Genomic DNA, 21,775 nt, shown 5'->3' with positions numbered 1-21,775 from the left:
GAAATTTAATGTTACTTAAAATATCTATTTTTTTCGTAAAATTATTTAATGTGTACTACCACAAAAAAACACCGGATGTTGAAAATTTAAATAAAATTATAATTTATGAGAAAATTCTCTCTACTGTATGTTATTAGAGTATAAAAAACACGTGTTTCATAATTTTCTAAATTATCCCTCGCATTATTTTTAAATGGGTTTTAGACTGTTTGTTGGTGAGCGTATAAATACTTTACAGAGCTGAATGTATCTATAGAGTTTTTATTTATTTGTGTTGTAATAGCGTTATTAAAAAAAAATCTTCTTACTATATCCTGCTTATAGCAGCGAAGGGCAGAGAGAATCCTATTTCATAACTCTCTATTCTCTACTTTTTTTTAATATTCAAGGACTACGTGTTGAATGTCGGACCTCAATATCACGGTTTATTAACCATGACATGAAACATAATAAGAATTCCCAAGAAAGAAAATATTGCTTTAAAAGTGGAGAATATTTGTGTTTTAATGAAGAAAATATTTCCATCATATATATTCGTATTAAAAAATTAAAGCACATATTATTTTAAAACGTTATCACTTTGTTCTGATGGATTGAAATATGCTTCATCATAAAAGTTGTGAGCTTCATAAAATATGAGTTTTTAAAAAAATATATTTCAAAAAGGCTTGTGTATGGCAAAATTATTTATGAAGCAAATGTGAGTGGTAAGAGATGCAGAAAGAGACCTCGGTTGACCTTTGAGAAACCAGTATCAATGAAACTGGACGAAGGTCAAGTAGAAAGCATAAGAATCCCCAGGAGGGTATGTATGAGGAGGTTGATGACAGCGGTCGAGGGGAAAAAGACATGAATTAAGAGGCACTCTCTTATTTTTGGCTTCCCTAGCAGGAATAAGCATGAAGCTAAAAAAAATGATGAAATATGGCATATAGTCTCCTTTGGGAGTGTAAGGTAGCACTAAGAGAAGAATTTCAGAAATCCTACGGGAACAGGAATGTTACGTTGTTTTAGCTTTACCCTGCATGCCACACATAGTAAGGTAAGCAGATGGAACCTGGGAACCTAGTGTTAGTTGTTACCATTGAGGCATTTTCGTTCGGTGTCGTCGTATCGGTCAATCGAATAATATAACAAATTACAAACTAATTTCTCATTTATAACATAACTAAATAATTAAACTATCACACTACATGGTACATATAAATTATTAGAGGATTCGAAGCGATTCAGATTTGCGGCGTCCCAACTGACATGACTGACGTCAGCGGTCAGTGCATTAGCATTCCCGTCTTCTGTTTGTCGAGATAGAGCTGTTAAATTATTACTGAAATACAGTGAATGCTGTTGTGTGGAATAAAATAATGAATAGAATTTGTGACTGGTAAATATATTATGAAACTATTCTATATTTCTTAAGGCCATCGTAACGCAATGGCGCAAGTGGGTGGGTTCGATTTCCATTCGGGGAAATATTTTTTATTTTAATAAAAAAATTTTAGATCTTTGCTCTGGTAACAAGAAAATTGACCTCGAAAATTGACTGAAAAATGGAGAACGGAGTGTCTTAACACTAGGTTGCCGATACCTACCCTACTGTGTGAAGTGATGTTGAAGTGTGAAGCTGATTTTATAAGGAAAGAAAATAATAAAAAAATATAGACAATTTTGTGTAGTGTCATAGTGTCAAAATAAAAAAAATATATTAATACCTATTCACATCTAAGCTTAATCAGAATTGGAACCTACAGTCATTGCAATACAAATATGTAGAGTTCCGAGAGAGTATAATGTAAACATATTAAATGAAACAAATCATTCCGTTCTCCACATTTCCCCGATAAACCAGCCCCAAGCAACATTGTGTCTTAAGTATTTGTGTGACTTTAATTTAAATATAGAGAGTTATGGGTTTATTCATGGGAACATACAACTATTATGTCTAAATTATTAGAAGTAAATGTGCTAACAATTTAGAGGCGTAAGTTTGTAATTTTGATTAATATTAGTAATAAATAAGTTTAAAGACTTAACTAATTTTCTTCAGGGTTTCAGGGTAGGCAGAGGGAACCTGGGTACCTAATGATAAGCCACTGACAGACTTCGTTTTCAATAAAATACTTTCGCTATCGATTTTCCACCAAATTCCAAAGGCTCTATAACGTAGATTAAATACAATTATACCTATAAACAATTTATTGTAATCAATATGAAAAAAAAAACAATTTCCTTAAAAAAAAACTACCCTATAGTTAACAAAAAACATAGTGATTGAAGTAAAGTGGTATAGTACAATGCTGTGTTCAGTAGCGTACGGTCACCGTCGCTGTTCATATTGACACGGACGCGCCTGTAGCGCTTGGGTGGTGATGGGGAAATGGGGTTGTATCGATAGTGTTTCATTTCTCTTTTTTTGATTGTTTTGTATTGATGGCACGTTGAAAATGCGTGATGATAGTGTGTTAAGTTAGTGTAAAATTAAATATTTATTTCAATCTTTAAACATGCATAAAAACCTTTCGTTACACGATTACTGACAGACAAAGCACATCTGAAACTAATGGTTGAAATTTGTCATATTTTCTTTGGAAAGAGGAAATCTTATGGTAAATGAAAAAGGCGGTAAGTTTCATTTTATATTTTAAAGTCTATTATGATAATATACATATCTCACAGTATATGTGTTTTTTTAAAATTTGTTTAGATAAAAACAATAGATATCAATCTTGATTTTCGTAATGGATAAAATGCTATGAATATAATAAATGAATAGTTACATCCTTTTCTTATACTAATATCCTCAATTACTTAAATCATAATATTTTTTATACAAATTAAATATTTTTTTTAATAATAATACATTTAGAAATAATAAAAAAAATGTAAAACATCGACTCAGACCCATCACTAAACACCGCCCCGTCTACACATCTCTTATCTCTACAACCCTCCGTAGCGCTACGCATCTACGAACCCTCTACGCGTTACTTGGGGGGACTTTCAAAACCATACTGATTCTAAACGTTAAAGCGAGAATGCTCCAATTTTACTGCTTGATTATCGATTTTTTATTTAGTTTTTATTATTTTGGGTGGCACAGATGGAATATATATGTAAGTTGGTTTTAGGTTCGATTCTCATATTCCCTATATGTTGATATGGAAAAAGATTTAATCAATAAACAAACGTCTTCATGTTTTTCCAGTGTAATTGTAATCTAGTGTATAGACACTCAGTGACCAATTACCACACTTTCTGGCCAATTTTTTAGATTGTCAATCGACTGGTAGAAGTAACGTACTCTGTCTACCATAGAAAGGAAATTAAAATAATTGAAATAATTCCCACGAGTGAAGATCGAACCACAACCATTAAATTTGCAGTCAGAAGCTAGCCACTGCGCCATGATGGCCTCATTTGCTGTGATGCAGTTTTTAAAGCTTTTCCACACATTCAAAGCTATTTCTCTAAAACATTTTAATACTATCAACTCTAAAAACTGTATATTGGCAATATCAAAAACGCAAAATCGATGGAAGCGGAATAATTGAGTCGACATCGAACAACGTTCGCTGTACCGTGTATGGGCGCACTCCTATTAGCTAGCGTTTAATTTTTAACTGAATATATCGTTTTTCATAGGAAAATTGTTTAATTTATATTTCTAATTTATTTTTATTTTCCTTCGTGGTGCATAGGCATGTGATTGTTAACCCGACGGTTGTGGGTTCGATTCCCATTCGAGGAATTTTTTTTTTTTAATATTTCCATTTTCTTCGCTTTAGTGTCGAGGAAAAGTGCGGCGTTCAGTTCCGTCACTCAATACCCAATGCTTCCAGAATTCGGGGGAACATTCGAGTATCTTAACACTAGGGGGAACCTTGCCTAGGAGGGTACAGATACAGTGTGCGGGATACATCGTCGTCATTTATTAGTTTTTGACAATTTCTATATTTTTTGTTAATTTTTTTTGTCTCTCTATGACCTATGAAAAAATGCGCTTAAAAAACACGCGTTAACCTTGAAATATATTGTGTCAATTAAAACAGTACAAAGGTCAGGTCACGTACAAGGTGTGAGGATCTCCGGAGGGCGAGTATGAAGATGTGGATGACAGTGGACGAGGCTAAGGGGTAAAGTTACTTTTTACTTTCTTTGTGGACTTCTTTAAGAATAAAGTGTAAATAAAACAAAAACTATTTCAATATTTGAGACATTGTGTGTTGGTAGGCGGATCACAACACCGTTTTATCTTGTTACCAGACACATCAGATTTTTTAAACGTTTTTAACTTTATTGTTTATTATTTCGTATTTTTTAATGTGTGCGTTGTACTCGTATTTTTTATTAAAAACATAGTATTTTTAGCTTAACGATGTATTCCGCACATACCAGGGTCGGCAGAGGGAACTTGGGAACCAAGTGTTAAAATACTGAATTCCTATTAAGCACTTCTGTTCATAATTTTTATAAAAAAATAATGCTTATTGTACGTAACTCCATGCCGTCCTCTGCATCGTCACCAGAGCGAAGAAATGAAAATATTTAATATTTAATTTCCTTGAATGGAACTGGACTGGACTGGACTGCCCCACGACTGGCTTGAACCATATTTATTGTGCATAAGTATTAAATTAAGGTAAATTAAAGTTTATGATGAAGAGGACCAGCAGGTAAATCTTGTATTCCAGAAAACTCATAAAGTTTGACCATAAAATGAGCATAAACTGTGCCTCATAATGTCTAATGTGAAACAGTTATCCGTTTATTATTATTTTTTATTTATTACGTCAAATACATAATGTCTAATATGGTACATTGGTACAGCTGACATGTGCCTGATGGGTTGATTGTGGGTTCGAATCTCTTATATATACTCGATTTGTATATTTAAGCTTTCTAAATATTTTACCGGTGTAAAGAAAATCTATTTTCTTTTCGCTGTATTCTGTACATAGCAGAATAGGCGGAGGGAACATGGAAACCTAGTGTTAGGACACTCCGACCATTAAAATACTCCGTTCCTCACTTTCCGATGACTTCTTGAAGCATTGCATGTTGAGAGGTGGAACTCAAACCCGCTCCTTGCGTCGTTACCAGAGCGAGAAAATTAAAATATTCATTATCTCAATTCTCTCAATAGGAATCGAACCCACAATCGTCGCGTTTACATTGGCCGCGATGATGAAAACAATTAAACATGGCTTATTTATTGAAGTGAGCATCGAATCTATAACCATCGCGTTCAATTGTACTGTCCTAAGTGAGCCACGACGGATGTGGACTTATAATTTAGTTATTTATCTTCAATTTTTCTATCTTTTGAACTTATCTTTTATTCAATTAGGTCATCTTGTCTAGCTTTTCATAAAGAATTATATCAACTGGAAGACATAAATAGACATGTAGTCATTTTCCTTAGAAATTTCTCTATTTTGCTCTTAAATTAGAGAAACATCTTGAGATAAGAAATATTTTCTTTTTATGTTACTTCGTTTTCACGATATAACGATATTCTATTATTTCTTTGAAGATAGAAAAATACAAGAGAATATTATAAAATGGTATCATTTATAATAATTGACATAGAAATATTTTAAAAAGCTTCCTTTTGCGACAACTTACTCTATTACCTACTTTCTGCGATGAATTATTTCCCCTGTGGCAACAAGGCAAAGCACGGCGTTAAGTACCGGCAGCTGAACACGCAATCACGCAAAATTAGACTGAAAGTGATTAACGTAGTGTCTTGGCACTAAATTCCCTTCTATCTTATTAACTTCCTGTAGGATATACTCGTAGGTATTTGATAAACTTTATATAATAATTTATATCATTATTTAGTATATAATGATATCTCGTATGAAAGAAAGGCCGTTGAAGTATTATAGCAAGGTATCCCATAATGAGGGAGATAAAATAAGTGGCTTTTATATGAACGTCATTAGACGGTTTATTTATTCGTAGGGAGGGCTTTTAATGTTTATGTGGAGGAATTAAGTTGGAACTCTTGAGCTTTACATATTACTTATATGTAGTTTAGTTTGTACAAAGTCGGTGATGGTGGTGGTTTACTTATATTTGAAAGAATTTAGTGACGAGTCTCTCTTTTGATTTTTTCTAGGGAAAGTGTGGAACGGAAGTGTCTTTATGAAAGTTATGTGTATCCTGTAATGTGTAGGATGCAGCTTGAAAAGACATTTAAAAAAGGGTGATAATTCACTACAGTTTCCTTTCATTTTGTAAGAAAAAAAATAGCTTACTTGTCATATGGTAGGCAGAGCGAACTTAATGTTAAGACATTTGGTTCCACAAATTTCCGCCTAACTTTTAGACATTGCGAGGTAATTGACGAACATTCTTTTTCTTTCTACCAGAACGATAAAATTAAAATTATTTATTCATCCAAGTGGGAATCGAATCCACAATCGTCGCCTTTACACTCAGATCTTAAAAGAGCACGGAATCCGAAAGTTCCAGAATACAAAATTTAAATACAATTAAAAAGCAATAATTTAATTTATAACATTCTCTGTAATTTAATTTATAACATTCTCTGTAGTAGTCAATGGCTTTCACTCTAATTCTCGGAAAGCAACGTCAGGTGTTCCGCAGGGGTCTCATCTGGGTCCAATCTTGTTCACCATGTTTGTTAACGACATACTTAATGCTATAAAATTTTCCAAAACTTTTATGTACGCAGATGACCTAAAATTGAGTAAAGTTATTGACACTGTACAAGATTCAATGATGCTTCAAAAAGATCTTGATGAACTTCTCAATTGGTGTCGGCACAATAAAATGGATCTCAATCCAAATAAGTGTTTTTTTGTACGGTATTCTCGGAAAAGAAATGTCATCTCATTTCAATATAGTATTGCACAAAATAACATTAAAGAACTTGAGCAAATCCGCGATCTGGGTGTATTATTTGATAAAAAATTAACGTTTGTACCTCACATTGAACAAATAGTTAACCGGGGCTCAAAACTACTCGGGTTCGTATTAAGGAACATTAAAGGTTTACGTGATAACAGAGTCCGGATACTGCTGTACACATCTCTTGTTCGCAGCATCTTAGAATATTGTTCAGTAGTATGGAGACCTCACTTTGCGAGCCATTCTCTAGTAATAGAACGAATACAAAAAAGATTCTTACGGTACCTATTATTCTCGAACGGAATTTCAAAAAAGATACTACCTTCTTATTGTCAGCAATTAAATCACTTCCGAATGATTTCTTTAGAAGAACGTAGAAGGCGGTTAGATATATTTTTTGTCTCTAAAATTTTTACCAACGGAATTGACTGCCCTCAGCTACTCAATAAGTTTAATATACGTGTACCAGCGAGGTTTCCCCGTAATATAATAACCCTCCTTTATCCCCCACCCCGGAAAACAGTGTTTGGGTCAAACTCTCCTGTTCCTAGACTTTGCAAGTTGGTTAACGAGTACAGTGACCTATTTGACATTAATGCTGATTCAACTAGCAAGATTCGATTAATATTGAACACCAAAAATCAAACATGCTAAAAATATATTAAATTTAACATTTTTTTTTAATTTTCTTTTTTGTTTTGTGTTGTTTTCTACGCTTAGGAGTTTATTTTCGGTCTATTATAGCAAGATGTATCTACCTGTAAGTGTTTGTTACATTTAGTCTTAGTTCCATGTACTATGTTTCTTTTTTGTATGTATTGATGTAAACAAATGTTGGTGGATCAATAAATAAATAAAATAAAATAACGGAATAACGGGACCAAAACAACGGGAATTCAGTAACAATTAATTTCTGAATCGTTTAAAAAGATTAATGGACGCTGTGATAATACGAGATACAGAACGGAAGGTGGAAGTTTGTTTTATAGGAATATTTCATTCAGTTATTCTATTATTAGAATCGAGTTATTTAAATTTAATTGCGGTAGTGGGTTCTAGATTCGATTCTTAATAGAGATAGTTAATGAAAGCACGAGAAACTAAATAAAAAATTTAAAAAAACTATCGACTCCAAAAAAACACTGTAAACAGTATTAAAAACATAGCTTTGGATCACCGCGACGAACAAGGCTTTCGATTAAAAGAAACTGCACTCAAATGGGTTCATTCATTTAGGAGCTACGGTGCCACAGACAGATACACAGATAGGTTAAACTTATAATACTCTTCTTTTACGTGGGTGGTTAAAAATAGCGGCTACGGCCTAATATATAAGGGAAATAGGGAATGGATATTTCACGTCCACTTCTTATATGTAAGTAAAACTCGAATATAGATTATAGATTTGAACGTATGTACAAACAGACACGCCAAGAAGTAACTTATCTTCTTGCTTCTTAGATTCTATACATTTTTTTATTAAAATCGATAGGGTTCATTCACTCTTGCAAGAAGGCAAAGCGTGCCATTAAGTCCAACTCATCACATCAGAACCCCTCGAATAATGAATATATTGAAGAGAAAATGGGCAAGGGAGTGTCTTAACACTAGATCTTCTGCCTATTCTACGAAATATAATGTGAAACTAAAATAAATATCTGAAGAAATACTATAAAATCGTAATTTTCTTAAAAGACACGTGTTGAGATGTTAACGCCGATTTTATGACCATATGCCAAATAAAAATCCGGATGCACTTAGAAAACTAAACATTACTTATTCGAAACCTGTACTTTAATTTCACCTTAATCAGTATCGAAATAGAGGCTATAATTGCATATACTACTGGTCCTTTACTTATAGGCTAAAACAGGTAGCTTAGAACATTTTATAGCCCCAATCGTCCTTAGAACAAGGATTGTAATGGTACCTTTAGACGTAAGTTAAGTTTTAATGTCCCATTCTGTGATAGTAAAAAAAGAAATCATAATAAAACTAAGTGTTTCTTATATATTCTTCTAATAAATTAACAGAATAATGTAAATCTTTAACGCAATCAAAGAATTAATAAGATATTAAATAACAAAAGGAGACGATAGGTTTTGTATTTTAACAAAATCTTCAATATTCCCTTTTATAAATAAACCAATAATAATATCTACGTTTTGAAAGAAAATCGAATCTATTACATTCATCCTTACACTTTTAACCACTAATTCACTATATACATAAAAAAATATAATTAAACTTACCTTTGCCATGGAGCTGTTGCCGATTCTCAGTGCCTTTAAGACTTTCAGCCGTATGAAGCAACTCATCTAATTGAGGTTTCTTTTGCTCGAGCTCTTTCAAAACACCCTGTAGACGTTAAAATTGTTAAGAAACTTTTATTTACAATAAATATAAAATGAAAATTGTAACAGCTGTATCAGAATTTCTATGTTTCGAGATGAAATGTATATTTATATTAATATGTAAAAATTATAATTTCTAGTAAATTTTATATGTAAGTATTTCTTTTAAAATTTATAATTCTAAATAAACGAAAGTCTAAGCATGTCTTTGGAACTATTTATTTTTATTCCCTCACTTTTAAAAGAAAATGTAAGTGGGGCACGGAGTGTTTTAACACTAGTATTCCCCTGCCTATCCCTACTAAATGCGGGATATAGCGTGAAACCATAAAGGGCTAAAAAGATATAAACGCTTGGTCCCGGGTAAAATAATTCAATCGATGGAGCTGTACAAATTAGATGTCCCGGAGACGGTAGCGTCCCGGCTATCATATCTATGTCATATAAAGGTTTTTGTCCATTTAAAAGTAACATTTATTATTCGCTTCTGGAATCGTTTCTTTATTTATGGTTTTAGCGAGTAAGTAATATATTGAAAAAAATAAAAGATTTAAGATATAACATTGTCTTTTGTTAACATCTTTTTAGGCAGTTAGGGGAACATGGGAACCTAATTAACACATACTGTCTGTCAGACATTCCATTCCCAGTAAAACACCGTCACCTTTTCCCGTTAAATACTTATTACCTCGAGTGAGAATCGAACTCACAACCTATTACATTTACTGCAGGCAACTGCATGCATGCAGCAAATAATTTAAAAAAATGAGTATGTATAAAAAAATATTAAATTACTTCAATATGTATAGTGTCTGTTTTTAATATGAGATCCATCTAGTGGTAGTGACCAGAACTTTTTGGTAATACGAGTTATACATTTTTTCACTGTTGGTTTTTATCAAAATTTTTTATATATGAAGCTCAGCCCGAATTATAATGTTAAATGTAAAATATATTAATTTAAAACTAAGTATAAAATTTTATAAAAAATATATATTTTTTTACAAAATTGTATAATATTTTTATTTTTATTTTTTTATAAAATTATATAATACGGGGCAAGTTTGTAGAAGATAAAAATTAATTTAGTTTGAAATGGAAATAATTAACTAATTTTAATTGAACCTTTTTAAACAGTGTTAAATATGTGCTTCAATGAAAATAAACTTTCTTTATCTATAATAGAAAAATATCCTGCATAGCTGGAAAGGCAGAGGGAACCCTATTATCAACTTTCACACTCCTAATTTAGCGAGATATTGCGTATTTACAGACCACAACGCTACAATTTGTCTGATAAAGCGAACAAATGGAAATAATTTAATTACAATAATTTACTCGAGTCGGAATCGAACTAGCAACCAACGCGTCAAGCTCCATTTCACTGCGCCACAATGGCCAAAGCTCTCTCCTTTACTATACGCAAACAATATGAAAAGATCAACAACTTGGAATCCATTCAGCAATACACTACTAAGCTATAATCCTCTTTATGTTAGTCTTAGTTCTTTTATAATACAATTTTCTATACAAAATTCTATGAAAAGCTGAAAAGAATTTATAAATCGATTGAGCTGGATACAGCAGTGCTAGTGCCTTTCCAGGCCTCTGTAAATCGACGGTTGTGGGTTCGATCCCCATTCAAAGGAAATAATAATAATTTATCAATATTTTCATTCCTTCGCTCTGGCTCAAAGCCAGAGTTAAGTTCCGCCACTCAACACGCAATGAAATATTCAGCGGAAAGTGGAGAACGAAGTGTGTTGACACCAGGTTCCCTCTGCCTACGCTGCTATGTGCGAGATACAGCGTGAAGCTGATTTAATTTATTTTTCTGTAACCCAGGGACACTGTTTATTTCTTAAACAGGATCGTCAAGTGTATCTTAAATATTTACTTTAGTTAGTTGAAGAGCAAATCGTTTGAATAGTTTCAAGGAATTCTATAGGTCTCTACAATCAATACTAACAATCTTCCTTTGGTAAAAGTTCTATAGAATATCTATTTGTTAGTGTTTTAATATTATTTTTTATTATGTTTTTTTAGGATTCATGCTGTATCTTGTACATAGCAAAATAGGCAAAAGAAACGTGGGAACGTAGTGTTAAGATACTTCGATCCCATTAAGACACTTCCGTTCCCCATATTCGTTACCAGAGCGAGGAAATGAAAATATTAAATACTCCAATATATCGAGTGTATACTAATAAATATATTTTTTGTGTCGTCTTGTCTTGTCTCCCGGTGTCTTACAGAATAGGTTGTAAAAGATAAAGGTTATTATTATTTTTTTATTAGTAATTAGTTCTGTATATTAATAATTACTAAGTAATTAAATGCAGGTACGGTAAAGAATGAGATACAATTTGAAGATAATACAAAAATAATGAAATTATTTGTACAAGATATAGTCCCTATTTAGAGATATACGAAAAGTATAATATTAAAAATAATAACTAATATCGCAAATATATCCTGAAGTTATTAAAAATTGAAAGAATTGTAATATTATTAACTTTAAAACAATACGTCCATTTTATTCAAAGGCCACAGCCGGACTGATAACAATCGTTTTACGCTTAATACTACGTAGCTAGCCGGCGGTTGCTAGGCAACCACCCCCTCTACTTTTAATATTTGAGGCATATACGCATGCGTGAATAAAAGAAATTATAGTGTTGACGGTATTATTTGTCGATAGCGTAATATCGACTCGATAATTATATATTTTGCTTACAGTAAGAGCTAATCTTTTGGGCACATATGTACTCGTATATACGATCCTGATTAGTTTATATCATGATTTTATTATATATAAGGATTAATTAATTATTTGAATGAGATGTACTGTTTACTTTAGATAATTATATATGACTATAATTTTAATAAAAGATAAAAGTATTACAAAAATAATTTGAAGAAATAAATTAAATGATCTTTATCATATTTTAACATATTTTATATTTATTATCTTTAAGCTTGAAAGGTAATTTCAAGTATTAACTTTCAAATCGTGCTCATTTCCAATATTTAAACCGTTTTCATTATGGATAAGGCTTAAAAAAATGGGTTTTGTGCTACAATCTTCAAAATTACTCGGTAACAGTATATAATATAATTGTACAGTTAAAGTTTATATTATTTTTTAATATTTATTTTCAAATGGACTAAAGTTTGAGAAAATAATTTTAGTTAGATATTTGATTTTCACAATTATTACACATTTCAAATGAAATTATTTAACCAGATTAATCCCGTATATTTTTAGAAACCCGACGCTTGGAAGTTTCTTTTAAAATCATGTTACAATCAGCTTTATTTTTGAATCTTATAATCTTTTTTCTTTATATATTTATGATAATGAAAAAAATAATTAACTCCATCAATACATTTTAGTAATGAATTCAAAATAATACAAACATATAAATAAAATCTAAGTCATTTATAAAACTATAGACCAAAAAACATCGACTTTTGACATCACTAAATTGGACGCATGCGTAGTTCATAGCTACCGAGTCTATATAGAAGGTGGTTAACTTCTAAAAGCAGTCTTTCAGTAGCTTGTGACGAGGAATGATTTCAAAGGAGTATAAAAACATGACTTTTTTATTTTTTAAATATGGTATGCTGTAAGTTTTTAAGAACGTGTGGCTGGTAGGGTGGAGCGGGATCGATTCCCGCTTTGTAAATTTTTTTATATGTTTTCCAAAAATGTATGACTATTATTGGGGTGTATCAGATGTTGCAGATCTTTAATTTTTATATATCTTATTTTTACATCTATGGTATGTACGTAGTACGCTCAATTATTTTTACTAAAGCAGTATTTCAGTATTTCACTATATTATACCTCTAATATACAAAAAAAAATCTTTCCATATTTCACTCATTGAATAATATTTTATCATTTAATTCTCCACTTTATGATTAACAAACTGCTGTCTATTTTTGAATCTCAAAAAGGAAAATGTATTAAGTGAAAATCTTATGTGAACGAAATGGTGGGCGACGTAGAGAACGAGCCTTGTAGAATAAGCGAAGAAGCGAAAACCACTTCCATTAGGAACTAAATTAAAGACATTGATGTCAAAAATACGCGGCGTAGAACGCTGCAATATAGCATGTAAGTTACTTGGAGAATGTAGAGAAGAAAAGACTGAGAATATACGTGTTATACTTCACGCAAGCAAAGTTAAGAACGGCCATTAGTTTTTAATATGACATATTGAATTTTAATAAACCGTAACAATGATTGTCATTCAACCTGTTAACTATATAAACTCAACATGAACTATTAAATTTATAAAATGTATATAAATAATAAATATATACTCGTATAACACAACTTTTCATATTTTTACATAAATAAGCATAAAAAAAATAGAGACAGACAGACACTCGACTAGGACCAGCTCTAAGGGACTCATTCGCATAAAATTATAATCGATTGACAAACACCCTAAGGGTGAAATAATAATCGTGGACCGAATAATAAAATTTGCACCCACAGCTATATATACATATATATTATGTATGTATGTTCGTGTTCTTCCCTCTGTACGTAAAAAAATGCTAATCTTGTTTTTTCTGACGCTCAATCTTGGGATCCCTACTGAAGTACACTTCCCTACATTTTAGATTTTTACTTACTAAAATAAGCTATATCCTAATAACATAACTAGCGATCCAAGTGTGGCTTCGCCCGCTCATAATTGTGGTATATTATTTATTATAACACAATTATATAGAATCTTTTTTTTAAAACCAACTTCGACACTAGAACGAAGAAATGGAAATAAAATATAAATTCCGTAAATTATTAGTCCGTCCCGTCCCCGTGGTAGCAAGGCAACTCTCAAGAATTTCGCGGAAAGTGGAAGACGGAAGTGTCTCAACACTAAGTTCCCAGTGTCCAGTCTGCCTACACTACTATATGCGGAATATAAAACTAAAAATAAAAATAATATTAAATAAATACCTTCTGCTTATCCAACTGTTGCAGTATGTCGTCGACATCGCCGACGGCAACCGGCTGAGCTCGCAACATGTCAACTTCAACGGACAACCAGTCTCGTATCTAGAATAAATATTAATAAATATAACTTTACAGTAATAAATGTATGAATAAAATAGAAAGAGAAATAAATAAATAAAAGAATCGTATAGAAGAGTACTTTTTTATATATTTTAATTTCGCTAGTCGTCCTCGTAGTACAAATGGAACTAAGAGTTGTGAATGAGTATGACACATTCTGAGTCCCCGAAGAAACTCTGAACGCGGATGCAGTGAAATGTTTAAGGTAATGTGATACAGCCTTATCGCTTTCCTTTATAACGTAATTTTTTTTATAAAATTTCAATAGTGTTAGTTGGTGAAATTGCATTAGATTTATAAAATATATACAAAGAAATTCTTTAGAAAAGATATCTAAAATTTCAAACCAAAACAAGTCAACCTAAGCCAATTTCGAGCCTTCCAATCTAACATACCAAGTTGATGGATCAATCTTATCGAAGAAAATCTAAACACTATTTGGCCATAGCCTAAAAGTATTTTCGGTTAAGAATAAAGGATATATAAAATGTGGATAAGTGCAAGTCGGACTCGTCCACCGAGGGTTCCGTACAAAAATTGGAGGTCTTGAACTTTTTCTAAAATAGAAGCTAAACTTAGCCAGAGATTTTTCATATGATACCTCACATAAAATAGCCGCTTTAATACCAAATTTTGTCCCCTATTTAAGGCTTCTATTTTTCAGGATTTAACTACAAATGTATAGTTTTCAGATTTTTTGGACTAGCTATAGATCCTAATGTGAGGCTACCAACGCGTATTCTGCGATATAAACGGCCATATCTTTTTTTAAAGTAAATTTAGAAATACGAGTTCTTCAATAAATCATGGCCAAAAAATTTTCCAAGAAATTTTCGAAATTTCAACTTGATATCTTCTTAATAGATAGATAGGCAAACAGACGGACGGACAACAAGGTGATCTTATACGGGTTCCTTTTTTCTTTAACAAGTACGGAACCCTAAAAACTCAATATGTATCGGGTTTCAATAATATTATATGGGAAACAATATCGTCATGCGTCGTCGATACCTTCCCGACGGTCATCCGGGGCCGCAGTAAACCAGTCCAGGATACCATTCTGAATACTGATTTATAAGCCTATATGTATACGTGAAATATAAGGGTGGGGAATAGGGATTTGTGATTATTGGGTATAGCGTATGGTCAGTATGGCGAGGGTAATGGGTTCGATATACTTGTTTTATGTGTATGTGTTAATTTAGTATAAGAAGTTGCCAATATAAACGCGATGGTTTTAAGCTTGATTCCTACTCGAGGGAATGAAATTTTTTTTTCTTTTCTGTGTTAACAAAGCAAAATGCTGCGTTGGGTTTCTAGACTCAACACACATTGCCTCTAGAATTCGTCGGAAAGTGGGGAACGGAGTGTCTTAACACTAGGTTCTCTCTGCCCTCCCTGCTGTTTGCGGGATACAGCGTGAAGCTGAGAAAAATAAAATAATTCATTTCTACGCGTGCATTCAATTCCACAGTTCATAAATATATATGAATATTTTACTTTCAGTCTTACAACAAGAAAACATTAAACAATACTACAAATAACTAATAAAATACTAAAAATATTTACCAACAATGTCAACCGGTAAAAACACAATAAACTCACGTGTGTTTACAAAGTAAATGTAAGTACAAAATGGTTTCGCCGGGTGAAGGTTGACGGTATTTGGACGACGTGATTCAGATTAAAAACATATTGATTCAGTGTTGCTTTAACAATGACTTTGTAGGGAGATTTCCTATACATGTTCGTATATATATTTAGAAATATTGATGTGCTTCGATAAAAATAAATAAATCAGCTTCACGCTGTATCCCGCACACAGCAGGGTAGGCAGAGGGAACCTAGTGTTAAGACGCTCCGTTCCCCACTTTCTGCCGAATTCTGGAGGCACTGCGTGTTGAATGGCAGAAATCAACACCACGCTTTCCCTCGACACCAGAGCGAAGAAATGGAAATTTAAACGTAAATAAATATTTCACTACCTCGAGTGGGGAATCTCACCTGGGGTGGGGATCCAAATTTCATTCTGTAGTATCTTATAGTAAACGAACGTATTAGGTACATTTGATTCAAATTTTTATAAAATTATTTATTTTTCATGTTGTAATTTGACATGTAAGTTCTTTGGGGATTCTAGGGGAGATTCTAAGAGAGGACTTTTTTACGGGAACAGAATGTAAAATTAGTTTGTTAAATTTTATAGAATCACGGAATGTATGCTTTCAAAATGAAACATTTTAAGGTCAAGCTTTTCAAGGAGCTTTATATAGAACGAGGATGGTTTAAAACTTATTTCGAGTAAAAAGCGAATAAATCTAGTACATTTCCTTAAGAAATCCGCTCTCAAAGGGGAATTGAATAGGCACAGGTCTTGCTCACTGAAGTCTGTATTGAATTAATTTTAGTAAGGTCACCTTCATACGAGGCGTTTATAATTTATTAATTTGAAATTAAATTGTAAATCTGATAACACGTCTTCAATATTACTTTAACTAATATTTTTTAATAGAGTTTCTCTTTTCTAAATCGGAAATTTGTAAGCATTATGCAAAATTGATTAAAAATTTTAAACTATATACAAATGTCTATTATATCGTAAGTCAGGTACCTATTGAGCTTAATGCCAAAGAATATCACAATACTATCCTGAGTACCGCCACTCGCAATGTCTTGAAATTTGAGCGGAAAGTAAGGAATGGAGTAAAATCACTGGTACGGAAAAATGCCTCAGATCTAAGAAATAGGTTATTAACTTAATAGATTATAATATATGTTAACGTTACGTTATTAAATAAACCAATAAAAACGTTTCAACTGCAAGTTTGTATTCAGCCTTACAGCTCTCGGCTAAGTCCTGATTACCTAACTAATCTTGTTTTACTATTTTCTCATTTTACGATTCATGAAAACGTCTAAATAATATTTTTAATGTTAATAAATATTAAAGTATATTAAACATTTTAATAAGTAAAGGATTTTAGAACTATTTCTACTTTATACTTTACCCTAACGAGACTATTTGACAACTAGTTATAATATTGTAATTTACAAAATTACAAAAAATAGAGAATGACGTCTCTTACACTAACAAAAAGCTAACTAAAGTAATGGAGTGACACGTCACAACATTTTTCTCTTTCGATCTGTACTCACAATGTGTTGAGTGATGTAAGCAAACACTTAGGCCTGTCTAGCCAGACCGGAACGAACTAATGTGTTTAGATTGTTTGTATATCTATTAGTCAGTGTTTTATTAGAGAAATTATAACTAAAAAAGATTAAACATCAATATTGTAGGGTGAACCTTAGTGTTAAGACACTTCGTTTCCCATTTTCCGCCGAATTTTTGAAGGCATTGCGTATTAAGTGGGTGAACTCAACGCAGGGTTTTTACCTTGGTGTCAGAAGGAAGAAATAAAGTGGGGAATACAAGGTGAACTTAAATAAAAGTTACGTTCCGTAAAATTTTTTTACGGAATTAAATTCCGATTTCCGTCATTCAACACGCAGTAACTCGAGAATACGGCAGAAAATGGGAAACGGAACTGTCTTAACATTAGGTTCCCAGGTCCTATCTGCCTACAATGATACAGTGTGAACCTAAGAAAAAAAAACGACTTCTATAAACGAAAGAATGGTCAAGTATCACATTAAGCACATATTTTCGTGTAACAGCCGAATAGAATTTTCAGGAAATTTAATATTTCGCAAACCCCCTGTGTAACTGCGCGGAAAGAGCAAATGTACTGAAAGATATTAGTACGGAGTATCGCGACTGTGTTGGATATAAACGTTTACTATTTTATTATACAGCTGTTATCTATATATATAAAAGGACTTGTCCTCACTGACTGAGGTAAGACGCACGCACAGCCGTAACCGCTAATGGTAGAAACGTGAAATTTGGACAGATGTATACTTTTGTAATCTGGACATCCACTAAGAAGGGATTTTGAAAAATTTTAACCCTAAAGGGGTAAAATAGGGGTTAAAAGTTTGTATGGAAAACTTTTTAAATCGGCACCGATTTTTATAAAATTTGAAATTTAAATTTTTAAAAGTATTTAATTGAACACGTATTTCGTGGTTTTCTAGAATTGTCCCCATAAGGGTGTAAATAAGGGGTTGAAAGTTTGTATGGGAAAATCTTCAAATCACCAACGATGTTTATAAAATTTGAAATTTAGACTTAAAAATATTTAATTGAACATGTGTTTCATGGTTTTATAGAATTCACCCCCTAAGGGTGCAAATTAGGGGTTGAAAGTTTGTATGGAAAAATCTTTAAATCGATCTACCGATTTTTTTTTTAATTTGAAATTTAAATTCTTAAAAATATTTCATTGGACACATGTTTCATGGTTTAGTAGAATTCACCTCTAAATAAGCAAGCGAAGCTGCGCGCGTCCGCTAGTATACTATAAACAGCGTCTAGTTAAAAATAAAAGATTTAGTTGTTTAGATTTGTTCCTACATATTATATTATTTAAAAAAATTATAGTTAAATACATTAAAAATATAAAAATTAGGAATAATTTCCACACTTGGTAATACCCTGAGATCCGGCCGTTGAATCCTGCATAAACGAGTTTTCTTAATTAAACCTATATTAATGAATAATACATGATTAGTAGAACAGATTACACCTGGGTTGCCTGGAAGAATCCTGCCGCAATCACCTTTAATTACATTTTTTCGTAACTCGTTTTTGGAGAAAATTGCACCCATACGTTTTTTGTATGAATCGCACATCATTTGAAAGATAATCGCATAAGGAATTGGAAAATTAAGGGTTGCCAGCTCTCAGTCTGCCACAAGTCTAGGGTTGCCTGGTTTAAAGTTGTCACTAAATGTTAATAATTTGCACTCATGTGTTTTTTTAATTAATTATATATCAAATTAAAGCTTATTTTTTTCTGAACTCTATAAAACAGGGTTGCCTGGAAAATTCCTGCCGCAAACAGGGGTTGCCAGCGTTTGAAATATTTTATTCCGGTTCCGTTTGACTATGAGAATAGACGATGAAATGCGCGGTCTGCCTTATGTTTTTAAGTAAAATATTATATAATAGAAGATCAATCTTAAAATCAATGTTTATTCTAATTGTTCACCTGTTAAATGATGATTTTAATCATATTAAGTACACGCAGAAAACTATTTAAAGATCATAGGGCAGAAGAAATCATCCTTATTTTTCAAGTAAAATAATGAATCTATAATATTGAGTCTTTGCAAAATCTATTTTCTAAATACTAATATTTATTTATTAATTTAAATAACCCTTTTAAAACAACTAAATTATTTTCTTTCAAATTATTAGCGATTATCTTTCAAATGATGTGCGATTCATATAAAAAACGTATGGGTGCAATTTTCTCCAAAAACGAGTTACGAAAAAATGTAATTAAAGGTGATTGCGGCAGGATTCTTCCAGGCAACCCAGGTGTAATCTGTTCTACTAATCATATATTATTCATTAATATAGGTTTAATTAAGGAAACTCGTTTATGCAGGATTCAACGGTCGGATCCCAGTCTATAAGAAAAATATCTTTGAATTTTTTTTAACTTAAGGTGATTTGAAATTTTTATTTGATATTTTTCTTTTACCATATTAAAAAAAAAATACAGTACGGCCGAGGAATCATCATTCAGAAGTTTTAATTTCTGATCTTTTACGCCTTGTTAATTCGAAAAGAAAATAATCAAAAGTAAAAGAGATACTATTCATTTCTTGGGAGTGGGAATCGAACCCACAACCTATCGCGTTTACAGTCATATTTTGTGCCCTTGGGCCAAGACTCGTCGATCTTACTATAAGTGATATACCACCATACCTGCAATACACTGGTGTCGAAGTGCGCCAGCAGCGCGGCGGGCGAGCTCTGCGACGAGCGACGCCGCGATCTCACCCGCGCGCCCCACTCTGGAACAACATTGGGTTTATATTAGTTATATTTAAAATTGTAATATTTCATAACAAGAAATCAAAAATCAAATCAGCTTCACGCTGTTTCCCGCACCCAGCAGGTTAGGCAGAGGGAACCTAGTGCTAAGAAACTCCGTACCCGATTATATATATTTTAGAATCATACTCATATAAAAGTAAATTAAGTTTAGGCCGTCGTGGTGCAGTGCCACAAAGGTATGACTGTAACGCGACGGTTGGGGATTCTATTCCCTCTCGAGGTATTTATCGTTTTCGTTCCCTCGTAATAAAAAGACAAAATGCAACGATGAAATCCGTCACCAATTTGCAATGTTGATCCGAATATGGGGAACAGAGTGTTTTAACACCAGTTTCCCTTTACCTACACTACAATATGGGTAAAAGCGTGAAGCTGCTCTTTTACTTTGAATTCTCCATACTTTGACTTACAATCGTAACTTCTAAAGCGAGTCTAAAAATAAGCAAAAGGAAGCCAAAAGTTGTTAACACAATTACTCGTGAACTTGGGAGTTGGTGATACCCTATAAGGTAAATCTATTTAAAAAGAAAAGAAGTTATTTCTTGAAGCAGCTGCTTTATTGGGATATATTGGGAGTTAAAAAAATATATTTACCTACAAGAATCTATGTATATAAAGAAATATATACACGACGTTTGTGAATTCGATTCCTATTCGGGAGAAATATTTGATATTTTTATTTCCTCGCTCTGGTTACAAGGCAAAGCGATGCCTTGAGTTCCGCTACTCAACCCGCTACGTCTAAAGAATTCGATGGAAAGTGAGAAACAGGAGTGTCTTAATGGAAAACGAAATTTCTTAAAACGCAAAGGGAACCTGGTAACCTATCTCAGATTCTCTCTCCCTACCCTGCTACGTGCAGAATACAGGGTGTAGTAAAAAAAAAGAAACATCCAACCCATAAATGCTAAATATAAATATGAATATAATTTCCCGATAATTATATTATAAATATAAATTTTAAAATATTTTCAACCATATTTATAAATATTATCGTATATTTTATACCACAATATGAGAAAATAAGGCCAATTCGTTTACGTACGGATAACGCGTCTAACTAGATTATGTCACGCTGGCTTGTGGGTTTTAAATACACTCGTTTTTGTAGTGCAGTTTAATGCATTTGAAAGTAGTGGTTGCAGGTTCAAAGCGTAAAAAAAATATTTTTAATCTATTTATTGGGTATCGGAACTTTATCGGAAAATTAGGCATTTATAGTATCACTTTTCAATACAAAGAAAGGAAAGAAATACGAAAATTAGAATTTACTTCTTTATATAACAGATATAAACAATTACAATCTTATATAAACTTAAGTTTGTCATCTTTTATAAATTATACTTCCTATTGACCTACAAATTGACAAGGAACCCTCGGTGGTTGAGTCTGACTTCCAATACGAGTCTGTTTTTATTCAGCTTATGAAGACAGAGGGAACCAAAATTAAAACAATCTGTTTCCCACATTCCT

The 21,775-nt window shown here is 32.3% G+C and overlaps 1 protein-coding gene across 5 annotated transcripts in view; it reads right to left on the bottom strand.

Annotated features, from left to right (window-relative positions):
- Dys (Dystrophin) overlaps nucleotides 1-21,775 on the bottom strand; it is a 455,408-nt gene that overhangs the window by 326,572 nt on the left and 107,061 nt on the right. For all 5 annotated transcript variants that reach the window (XM_085190316.1, XM_085190313.1, XM_085190314.1 and 2 more), the window contains 3 exons: nucleotides 20,171-20,259; nucleotides 14,215-14,313; nucleotides 9,132-9,237 (listed from right to left, as the gene is read on the bottom strand). In XM_085190316.1, coding sequence (XP_085046442.1) covers nucleotides 9,132-9,237; nucleotides 14,215-14,313; nucleotides 20,171-20,259 — 294 coding nt within the window. The remainder of the gene's footprint in view (nucleotides 1-9,131; nucleotides 9,238-14,214; nucleotides 14,314-20,170; nucleotides 20,260-21,775) is intronic.

The sequence above is a fragment of the Heliconius melpomene genome, chromosome 9 (assembly GCF_056956725.1).
Source record: "Heliconius melpomene rosina isolate 202511_hmr_F chromosome 9, ASM5695672v1, whole genome shotgun sequence".
In the NCBI taxonomy this organism is placed as follows: Eukaryota; Metazoa; Arthropoda; class Insecta; order Lepidoptera; family Nymphalidae; genus Heliconius; species Heliconius melpomene.
The sequence above is the reverse complement of the archived record's forward strand: the minus strand, read 5'-3'. Positions and strand labels throughout refer to the sequence as shown.